Below are 11,326 nucleotides of genomic sequence, written 5' to 3'. Positions count from 1 at the left end.
CCCGTCTACATAGTAGTGGTCCAGTTAGGTTTATTTTTGTTAGGTACGCGACACGCCTATCAACCAATCTAATTAATTGTGAATTCAACCAACTTGAACCACTATTATTTGATAGTAGAAAAATTAGAAATGTTTGATTACCATTAAATAACAAGCTAATTCGATCAATTCTTAACATTAACACTTAAGCTACTTTTCCTATCTACAATAGTAATAATATATACTAACCATTGTCTATTTTCCAATTTATATATATCCAATGGTGACCTAGAGTATTTGTATGTAGACTTCTATGAACACTATCGACGGGATGTATTACTAAAGAATGGAAAGAACGACAGAGAAATATAATGGTAGTAGGCATATTAGCTTTTGTTTATCCAGCTGAAGGAGAACGGTTTTCCTCATATTGCTTTTGATAAATGTCAAAAGTCCTACATCCTTTGAAGACCTTCGGACTGCAAATGGACATGTATGCGCTACATTTCAGGAAGCTGCTTTAAAGTTGGGATTACTTGAAGAAGATGATATAGGTGATTTATGTATGTCTGAAGCTAAAGATAGCCAGTTATCGATTGCTCTATGCAGGTTATTTGTAACTACACTCATGCTTGTTTTGTCAACCTAAATATCCTTATCAATTATGGTGCAAATATTTCATAGATTTACCTGAAGATTTTGCATATCAACACCAAGGAAATGTTGACATAATTAAAAAATTGACTATCAGATTTGTTGAGCAGTATCTTGAAGCTATGGGTAAATCACTACGTAATATGGGATCGGGAGAGTAATGTTTAGCTGAAGAAGATGAATTTCATTGAACGAAAGATATCATTGATGCTTTAGATGCACCTATTCCTCAGTCTTGTATTGATCATCTAAATCCTGCACAACTCAATGCTTTTTCATCCATAATGGAACATGTAGTGTGATTAGGAAAATCAATTGCCTTATTCATAGACGGACCAGGAGGCAATGACAAAACGTTTCCGTATGATGCTTTATATGTAGAAGTCAGATTAATGAACAAGATTGTTTTGTTGACAACTATTTCTGGTATTGCTGCAGCTAATATTCCATCTAGAAGAACGAATCATTCAAGATTTAAAATACCAATATACATTGAAAATTCATTGGTGTGTGATGTTCTAAAGCAAGGGAGTTTAGCAGCACTTTTACTAGAAACTACACTAATTATATGGGATGAAGCTTCAATGGATAACAAAAGCAACTTAGAATCTCTGGATTTATTGCTCCAGATTTATGTGGAAATCAGGAGCTGTTTGGAGGAAAATTGGTTGTTCTTGGAGGTGACTTTCGTCAAGTGTTACAAGTAGTACCTCTTAAAAATCAAAGAGAAGTAGTACAAGCTAGCATAGTTACATCATAAATATGGCTCAGCTTTTAAAGTTCAAATTAATAGAAAATCAAAGAGCAAAGGAAGATCCTGAATTTTCTTCATTCTTGCTTGCTCTTGGAAATGGTCAGCTCTAGCAAATAAAAAATACATATGTTCATTTACCTGGGGATATTTGTCACCCTTTTACACCAGATGAGGACCCTGAATCAGAAGTAATTAAAGCTGTTTTTCCAGAATTTAGTACAGGTAATTTTGATAGCAGTCTTTTTACAGAGAGAGCAATCCTTACTCCTTTAAATGATAGTGTTTATGCAATAAATAGTTCACTTATAGTTCAATTACCTAGAGATCGTGTTGTATATAAAAATTTTGATATGAATTTAAGTGATACATGTGATGTGTATCCTACAGAGTTTTTAAATAAGCTTTGTCCTAGTGGCTTAAGTCCTCATGAACTTGTGCTTAAAAAAAATTCCCTTTAATTCTATTAAGGAATTTACTTCCATTTGCTGGTTTCTGTAATGGAACAAGTCTCATATGCACAGAGTTCTTTCCAAATATTGTTCAATGTGTTATTGCAGTTGGACAATATAAGGGGAATCATGTATTTATACCTCGGATTAATTTGCACCCTTCTGCTTCAGCAAAATATCCATTTCAATTTGAGAGGAAACAATTTCCATTGAAGCTCAGCTTTGCAATGACAATAAATAAATCTCAAGGGAAAACTTTAAATCGAGTGTCTGTGTATCTTCCTTGTCCTTGTTTCTCACATGGACAATTATATGTTTCTCTTTCACGTTATAAAAAACAAAAAGATGTTACGGTTTTTGCAGCTCGACCTCCTGCAGAATTTGCTCCAACATGTACTAAAAATATAGTTTGTTATGAAGTGTTAAGACTAGCTAGAATTATTAACCCAGCTGAAGTTTTATGAAGTTCTTGTAATTCAATATATCTTTATATTTATGTAACAATAGATATATGTGAAGTAATATTTCCAATATATGTACTCCTATATAATTTATGTTTTTCTTTTAATATTATTAGTATAAACTGATAATTGAACACCATTAAGTTGTAAGATTTTTTGATACAAGATATGCTATAGGTACTAATGAAAAAAGTAAAATAGAATACTTGTATAGTACTGAGTTATAAAAGATACGACTATTTCACAAAATGCCACTGAGCAATTTAAAAATTCACCAAATGCCATCGGACTTTTCAGAATTCACCAAATGCCACCCAGTTTTTTTAAAAATTCAATAGGTCCCACTAATGACCAACGGCCGTTAACTCCGTTAGTAATTAGGGGTTAATCATGACACATGTCATGATATAATGGACCATTTATCTTAATTCATAAAAATTAAAAAAAAAAACAAAAAATTTAAAAAAAACAAAAAAATTTAAAAAAAAACCCCAAAATTTTCCCAACCAACCCCACCACCGCCAAACCCTAGCCCCTCCCCTTATCTCGCCTGAAAACGGTCGGCCACCACCTTAACCACCAAAAATCGGTCGGCTGGCCCTTCAGCGCCCCATCTGACCCACCGCCGACCCCTAAAACCACCCACACTTCCCGCCCCGACCCAAAATCACCCACACATCCACCCCAACCCCAAAAACCACCATTAAAAAGCCCCTCCTCCCTTTCCCCACCCTCGAAATCGTTAGTTTCGACGGTGGGAGAAGGGAAGAGGGGCTTTTTACTGGTGGTTTTTGGGGTCGGGGCGGCTGTGTAGGTGGTTTTTGGGTGGGTGATGCTCGTGTTTGCGGTTTTATTGGGTCGGGGCAGTTTGTGAGGGAGGTTTTGGGGGTCGGCGGTGGGTCAGGTGGGGAACTAAAGGGTTGGCCGGCCGATTGTTGATGGTTAAGGTGGTGACCAAACATTTTCCGGCGAGATGAGGGGAGGGGCTAGGGTTTGGCGGTGGCTGGGAAAATTTTGGGTATTTTTTTTAATTTTTAGTTTTTTTAAAAAAAAAATTTAATTTTTTGTATTTTTTTTAACTTCTTTTTGTATTTTTTTTTAAATTTTTATGAATTTAGATAAATGGTCCAATCGTATCATGACAAGTGTCATGATTAACCCTAATGACTAACGGAGTTAACGGCCGTTGGTCATTTATATGGTACCCGATGAATTTTTAAAAAATTGGGGTGGCATTCGGTGAATTCTGAAAAATCCGATGGCATTTGGTGAATTTTTAAGTTGCTCAGTGGCATTTAATGAAATAGCCGTACAAGATATGTTAGTTTATCATTCTACTTATATAATATGTACACCAATTTAATCAAAAAATAATTTCTTCACATATTATTATTATTATGTTTTGCTGTTTAAAATATTAATGAAGTACAAGTATTTCTATACTCTGATATAGTATCTATATGATCTCTTTAAGAGTAAGATATGTACTTTCTACACAGAGTCTTCCACAAATTTTTATCTCAAAAGAAATGGTTAGCCAAGTAGCTGATCTTGCATGTTCAAGCACATTGATGGAAAGTTCATTTCAAAATTCATACAAGCATCACAAACCACTACCTGATGCAAGCCCTATTGTAAGCAAAGTTTTTGCAGTTGTTAAAATGCATGGTAGTTCTGTGAAACAACAATGCCTGTCAAACAAAGATAACGAACCTACTGGAGGAAGAGCAACATAGAAGAAGCGATCTCTAAATGCTCTTGTGACAAATGCAGATGAAGGAAAGACAACTAAAAAAAGTAACTCAGAATTCACCAATGATGACATACCAGAATTTTAAGAGACCCATCTGAAGAAAAATTCTCCTACAACCTTAGTTTAGTGAAGGAAGATAGTGAAATTATAAACATATTAAGTTACAAAATCAGTATTATAAACAGTAGATCATGTATAACGTATTATTATAAAATAGGTTATGCTTTATCCCCTATATAACTTGTGAAGCGCGGATAGTAAGCTAAGAAAAAAAGGGAACAAACTATGTGTAAGAAGTTTACTTTTGCTTTAGAAATTAAGAAAAGAAATATATGTATCAAAAGTAATGGTATTTTGTAATAACGATTTTGCTAAATGTTATAAGTTACATTTATGTAAGGTGATCTTATAAAAGCATTGCGCATCGTATTGTACTTTGATTTTTTAACCTCAAGATGCTTTCCCTTCAATATAATTTTTCATTATACCTTTTTAATCAATATATTTTAATAAATTGCACATATTCAAATAATAAAAAACTTAAAAACGATATACATACTGGACAAAAACGAATAAATAAGAAAAAATATGCCAGAGATGGTAAAACCTCTGATGAAAACAACTATCCTTATGAGAGAAAATTTTAACCAATAAGGCAATAAGTAAAATGTAATTACTTAAATAAGAGAACAATTTTTAAAAAGCAAAAGAAGATTTTCAATTTTAAATACAATCAATCATTTTGTTTTACCTCTCTTCATCATAAAAAAAATATACTATCTCTGTTTCTTTTTAGTTGACCCGTATTTCTTTTTAGGAAGATTTTTTTAGTTGACACGTTTTCTTTTGGGGTAAATTTTTTACCTTGCATTTACAAGCTACCCCACTTTCTTTTTCATTCTCTCTCACTCTCCCTCCTCTCCTTAATATATGTGCCTAAATCAAACGCGTCAACTAAATAAAAACGATGAAATTATTTAAAATTTCTGCTTCTTTTTCAACCAATCGCTTTTTTTTATTGTTTGCTTTAGTATTCAAACTATTAGAATATTTATATTGGCAAATGTTCGTACACAAGTTAAACGGCCAAATTATTTATTATATAAAATCTAAGAATCTATTAAGATACATTAACACACAAGTAATTCACTTCGAAGTTAAAAACAACTTATACTCCATTAAAACGACTTGTCAATTCACACGGTAAAGAACTACTTATACTGCGTAAATGCTTTTGTCAAGTCAATCCTACTTGCCATAACAACTTAAACATTTATAAAAAAAAATAAAAAATTCTCTAAAATCTTCTCCACACACTATGTAGTTGATTATAGTACTTAATTTTCATTTTAATGATCTCTATTTCTTTAACACCTTAATTATCTTAAAAATAATACTATACTTTATATCATAACATACACAAACTTGATAAATGATTTAACATGTACATAAATTGATAAGTGACTTAACATAAACTTGGTGAATGACTATGCATAACCACAGATTTAACAATCAAATACAAATTCAAGGATCTATCATTATTAGTAGTACAATTTACTTGTAACTATGATTATTAATCAACCCAACAACCTTTGTGAAACAGAATTTACTTTTTCCATAAGAAACCAATAATCCAACTATTGCACATCATTGCTTATGAAAAGTAATATAGCCACACGACAAAATAGTACTAAGGGGTCGTTTGGTTCGCAGAGGGGAATCGGAATGTAATGAAGAAAGGGAATGGAGAAGAAAGGAATGAATTCCCCTGATTTTTCTTAGTTGTTTTGTTGTGTCCAGAAAACGGAATGAACTGCTCATTGATTTCCTTTGTGACTGTTTGGTTCAAGCCAAGGAATCAAATTTTGAGTTTTTAAATTCTTTTAATTTTTGCTCAAAAATAACGTGTTATTATTTGATAAAACCTGTTTCTTCAGGATACTTGAAGAACCTGTTTTTATTCTTTTTAAAAATATACCACCAACCTGTATCGTCTTTTCCTGTAATATGAAAAAAAAAACATAATATATCTCCAAGTAACATCTTTCTAGCTCCATTGATTACAAATCCAAGTAATCACCTCTTGGTGAAAATAATACCAATGCAAAGTACCTGTTCCTAAATAAAAGTTCATACCAAAAGTGTTAAAATAAGATTAACATTCAACCCAAGTCTTTGCTACTAATCCTTTCTAGATAAAGTTCATGCCAAAAGTAGTAGCTTGTGAATAACACCTAATTGAAAACCATACATGAAACCACCACATAAGATTTAAGCATCACCATTTCCACTTCCTCGTAGAAGACTCTTAACATAAGCACTTTTTAAAGCGTCGGGATACTTTGAAAATACCATGAGCTTGTTTGGTTGTGCGGTTAGAATGTTAGCCACTTCAAAAACTTGGGATTCCGTGACACCTTCTAAATTGAAAGAGAGTAGTTCCTCTAGCACTTGTTCACTCTTTTCAACTAATTTTTTCTCTCTTTCATTCGCTCGTTGTTCACGATCATCAGTGTGCCATTACATTTGCCATAGTGGAAAGATGAACATTCATATCTTTCATGAATGCTTGTAAGCTAGCTAACTCATTACTTCCAGCACCACCTTTTTCTTTTTTCTTTTTTTTTGGAAGTTTTTTCAGTCTTCATCTTATTTTATGGAGGAGAAGTAACGGTCTGCGTAACATGACCACTAGCAGCAACTCCCTCATCATCACTTGAATCGAGTAAAACCTGTGGGGGGGCAACAGTTTGCAAATTGTTGATTGTGTTTCTGAAAAGCACAAAAATTTCCAAAATGTTCAAATATACAACATCATGAGGTATCTCAAACATAATTTAAATGACATTCCACATAGGATTTTTTTTTTAGCTAGCACTACAAACAAAATCTTGAAATCAGAATTTTTTTAAAAAAAACTGATGCACTTGTATAAATAGTTCCTGCTAACTATAGTTCCTATGCTTGCTTGTATAAATAGTCCTTCAAATCTATAAAAAAAAATAGCAAAAATACTAAGCATCCACAACCATAGTAATATAAACAAAATTAGCAAGTATTCAAAATAAAAGTTCATGACCTTAAAAAAGTTATCATACCTTGCAAAACTCATCATAAACAGCCCGGTCCACATAAACCATTTTTTTGGAATCACCCCAAACGAATCCACTAGTATTTAACATAGTAGAAATAGCCCTAAACTTTGCTTCAAGTTTCTTTAGTCGAGAATCGATGTGTGGCATATCCTTCCACCCACAACCAGGAAGAACCTTACCTATGTTCTCCTCTAAGTGAACCATGTAGCCGCTTCCGAACCCATTTTCAAACTTCCAATGAGGATCAACAGCTAGCTCTGACAATGCTTCTACAAGAACTTTATCTTCTTGAGCGGACCAAAATCATTTGTTTTTCCCCTTCCACCTCCACTTGCACTACTTTCATCCATCCTACTAAAATATTTGAACCATATTAACATGTCAAAATAACATTGCATATATATAAAAATGAAATCAACAAACAAAATATTCAATACAAGTACATAAAGGAAATTATTATAAGTCCAACACAACATCCATGACTTGATACAACAATAAAATAAAATAAAACACGAAATTGAAACAAAGATTCAAGTCTCAAGTTCAAATAACAAATACAATATTATTTAACAAACAAGAATAATATCACAAAGTAACTCTGTGGTGTCTAGCCCTCCAATCATTCAACATATTTTTGGCCATTGTATTTTGAAAATTAGTCCATGGATCGGTTACAGCAATAGAGGTTATGTACTCCACATCTTCTTCATCCCTAGCATCACCATCATCATCATCATCATCACTATCACTTTCCTCAAACAAGTCATCATCATCAAATTCTTCAAGCATGTATCTTTTTACCAAGTTATGTAATAAGGCACAAGCAAGCACAATTCGACCATGTGTTTGTAAACTAAACCAAGAAGGACTTCTAAGAATTATTCCCCATCTTCCCTTGAGTAACCCAAAGCATCTCTCAATCACATTTCTAGCTTTTGCATGCCTTAAATTGAAATATTCTTCGGCGGTTAAAGGGTTGACGGGGGCCATTATTCCATTCTCTAAGATGATAAAGATGCCCTCAATATGGTGCAAGGAATCCCTTTCCATTAGTATATCCTCCGTCACATAGATAATAACAACCTTGACACATTTAAAAAAAAAATTACTCTCTTACTAAGTCAATTTCAAATAAAGTCTACTACATCAATCAAATTACCTTTTGGAACTTTCAACCCATTAGGCCTAGAAATAGCATCTCGAAGAATCCGACCATCATGTGCCGATCCCTTCCAACCAGGTAAGACATATATAAATTCCATTTCAGGTGAGCATACTCCTAGTACATTCATAGCAAGGGTACCTTTTCTAGTGCGATATTTGGATCGATCTTCACAAGGAACATTAACTAGAATCATTATACCATCAAGGGCACCTAATGAGTTCTACAAAACAAACAATATCACTTTAAATTATGTAATAGTCTCTCTATTTTATCTCAAATTAAAGTGTTGGTTTTTTAATTTACCTTGAAATATTTCCACCTTTCATCGTCGTAATCCTCTTGTATTGGAGTTGGTTTCTTAAGAAGAATATTAAGTAACTTTAAGATTGCTAACAAACAAGCATGAAATTGTTTACTAATAGTTTCACCACTTCTGTAAAAATGTGTACCAATCATTCTATTTTTCTTATAGTGAGCTAATGTGTATAAGAAGCCCGCAACCATCTCTTCCAAACATGTGTTTCTTTTTTCATTTAATCCACCAATATCTCTAACCATTTCTAAAAGTACACCAAATGTGTATCGATTTATACGAAGATAGTTCCTACACAAAGTGTCACTTTCTCTAATCATTCTATTCAAGTTGTGCAATATCATTTTCCTTCTAGTTTTTTTTATCTAGCTTAAGATAATGGGAATTGTATATAGTTTTTCTCATTGAGTAACACATCAAATGTAGCAACACAACACAATTAATCATAGTAATTATGAACCGAATAAAGTCCCAATTTCTCTTCCTTTCAAAGAAGTACCAATTAGAGCCATTTTCTGTAGAAAAGAACGTCAACAACAACATATCACTGACTAGTTTACATATCATTTATACTCAAGATATATAAAAAAATTTAAGCTAAACAAATATATACATATACATGAACATTAGTATATATAAACATCAAATTAGCATTCATTCAAGGAGGAAAAAAAAAATCAACAAATATACACTGTTTCGTGATTCCCAACAAAAAAAAAATAAAATAAAACCAGTAAACCCTTCAAATCGCAACAGTGAACAACAAATTAACATCAATTATTATGGAGGTGGTTGATAACGTGAATAATTCCTCAAGAATTAGGAATAATGTATAAATTACCTATCAATTTATGAATAATAAAAAAAGGACATGATTAAGGTAGATCTAAAACGAAGATATGTATAATACGGTCGCCGGAGATCGTACCTTGTGGGGATCGGTCGGAAATAGTCGCAGGTGTACAATCTCGGTTGGTTGTCGTGGTGGCCGGAGCTCCGGTAAGGGGTGACGACTGCTGGGAATTTTTTAGGGTAAGAGAGGAGAGAGAGAGAGAGTGATGGGTAACGAGAGGAGAATGGGAATGCTAAAGTCTGAGGGGGGTAGGGAATGGGTGTAAATGATATTTGGGTAAACACAAAAATAAAAAAGGTAAAGGGAATGATAGATGATGACAAACAAACAACAACAAAGGGAATGGATCCTGTACATTCCTTTTCCCTTTGATTATACCCCCAACCAAATGGCCTCAAGTACGACAAGTAGTACTTTTATTTTTAGATTAGATATATATGTAGAGCACTTTTTAAATACTTCTAAAAAAAGTTATCTCAAAATCTTAGATATTTACCATATGTAAACAATACAAATCTTTATTTTCTTTTGTCAAATTGAATATTTATAGGAGAAAAGAAAAAGAAAACGCACAAAAAAAAAAATAATAAAATAAAGTACAGACCCTGTATATTTATGCAAAGAAGTTAACTTAAAAGGACAATCAAGTAATGTAATCCATATCTTTATTTAATACCAAATATTTAAGGAAAAATTGGTATAAACCACCTTTTTTGTCCAACATTTTTGAAAAAACCACCTTTTATGTTTTATTTTTTACTAAACCACCTTTTAAGTACCTAGGTTTTTTATTGCACCACCCCTATTTCAAATTTAACGGATTACATCTAAACTATCCACTTCCAAATCAACAAGTACAACACAATCTTCCCTTCCATCTCAATCATCCACTTCAATTACCTTAGTTTAGGGTTTGAGAATTAACAAAGACTACAATTTAATTTGTGGAGCAAAATTAAAAACTTTACTCAATTTAGTCATGCATTTATATAGAGGGAAGGGTCGAATGTTTTTGGGAAGGGAAAAATAAATGACTTAGGAGGAAAAAACACAAGTCGTAGGCTTTTTTGAGTCTCAGTTACATTTTTCGTCAAAATTTGAAATAGGGGAGGTGCAATAAAATATTTAGATACTTAAAAGGTTGTTTAATAAAAAAAACATAAATGGTGGTTTTTTCAAAAAAGTTGATAAAAAAAAGTGGTTTATACCAATTTTGCCAAATATTTAAACCCAAAAAAAAACACACTTTCTATATTCTATTCTACATAAATACATACATATAAACTTGTAGTCTTCACCAAACTACTAGATTTATTATTATTACTATCTCTTTGTCATCTACTACTTCATTCTATTCATAAGCATAAGATAATAGGTAATTATACTCTCTCATAGTGTTGTTCAAATCTTTTTTTTTTTTTTATTATTCCTAACTTTACACTTACTAATTTACATTCAAATGAAATCATAACTAATTTAAATCGAATATATTGAAATATTAATAACCTTCACAAGTTACTAAATGCAGATCAAAATATAAAGACGGAATTCTTGTACGTTGATGAACGTAATCCAAATACACAAGGATATAGAATCAAGGTCAAACTCATACATTCAGGAAATGCAACTCAATCTTTCAATGACGGCACTTACTTTCAAAGTCTTGTATTTTCTAATGAAAAGGTAAATTTTGTACTTATCCAAACTTTCAATTATTTATATATTTATGTTGGTTGCATAAGTATCACTCCTTATTTATTATTTATTCATTTAGCACTAAACGAGAAACTAGGGATTACTTATTATATACAAATTCCTTTGTTCAAGTAATTGATAGAATGCTTCTTATA

General features: G+C 32.2%; 2 protein-coding genes across 5 annotated transcripts; one reads left to right on the top strand and one right to left on the bottom strand.

Annotated features, from left to right (window-relative positions):
- The first annotated feature begins 1,395 nt into the window (after positions 1-1,395).
- Positions 1,396-2,300, top strand: LOC110713272 (ATP-dependent DNA helicase PIF6-like). Its single transcript, XM_021891729.1, has 3 exons — positions 1,396-1,486; positions 1,556-1,609; positions 1,909-2,300. The coding sequence occupies exons 1-3, from the start codon at positions 1,396-1,398 to the stop codon at positions 2,298-2,300; spliced, it is 537 nt and encodes a 178-aa protein (XP_021747421.1).
- Positions 2,301-6,058: 3,758 nt separating this feature from the next.
- Positions 6,059-9,834, bottom strand: LOC110713138. 4 transcript variants are annotated; one of them, XM_021891610.1, is made up of 5 exons: positions 9,552-9,834; positions 8,614-9,138; positions 8,305-8,530; positions 7,149-7,496; positions 6,059-6,822 (listed from the first exon to the last, which is right to left on the bottom strand). In XM_021891610.1, exons 2-4 carry the CDS (start codon positions 8,965-8,967, stop codon positions 7,426-7,428), a joined length of 651 nt encoding a protein of 216 aa, XP_021747302.1. In that variant the 5' UTR covers positions 8,968-9,138; positions 9,552-9,834; the 3' UTR covers positions 6,059-6,822; positions 7,149-7,425. The 4 variants fall into 4 exon arrangements, with proteins under 4 accessions (XP_021747302.1, XP_021747300.1, XP_021747301.1 ...); XM_021891608.1 differs by having other exon boundaries at positions 7,149-7,499; positions 9,552-9,833; XM_021891609.1 differs by having other exon boundaries at positions 6,059-6,782; positions 7,149-7,499; positions 9,552-9,833.
- Positions 9,835-11,326: the final 1,492 nt, after the last annotated feature.

This window comes from Chenopodium quinoa, unplaced genomic scaffold (assembly GCF_001683475.1).
Source record: "Chenopodium quinoa cultivar QQ74 unplaced genomic scaffold, ASM168347v1, whole genome shotgun sequence".
NCBI lineage: Eukaryota > Viridiplantae > Streptophyta > Magnoliopsida > Caryophyllales > Amaranthaceae > Chenopodium > Chenopodium quinoa.
This window is presented reverse-complemented; position numbering and strand designations above follow the sequence as displayed.

Excerpts from the sequence above, each read along its gene's own strand:
- LOC110713138 (XM_021891608.1), bottom strand. The coding sequence starts at position 8,967 with ATGATATTGCACAACTTGAATAGAATGATTAGAGAAAGTGACACTTTG. Across the intron at positions 8,531-8,613 it reads AAAGGTGGAAATATTTCAAG|AACTCATTAGGTGCCCTTGA; the intron begins GTAAATTAAAAA and ends TTTGTTTTGTAG. Across the intron at positions 7,500-8,304 it reads TGGGTTGAAAGTTCCAAAAG|TAGGATGGATGAAAGTAGTG; the intron begins GTAATTTGATTG and ends CAAATATTTTAG.
- LOC110713272 (XM_021891729.1), top strand. The coding sequence starts at position 1,396 with ATGGCTCAGCTTTTAAAGTTCAAATTAATAGAAAATCAAAGAGCAAAG. Across the intron at positions 1,487-1,555 it reads CTTGCTTGCTCTTGGAAATG|ATGAGGACCCTGAATCAGAA; the intron begins GTCAGCTCTAGC and ends CTTTTACACCAG. Across the intron at positions 1,610-1,908 it reads TTTTCCAGAATTTAGTACAG|AGTTCTTTCCAAATATTGTT; the intron begins GTAATTTTGATA and ends TCATATGCACAG.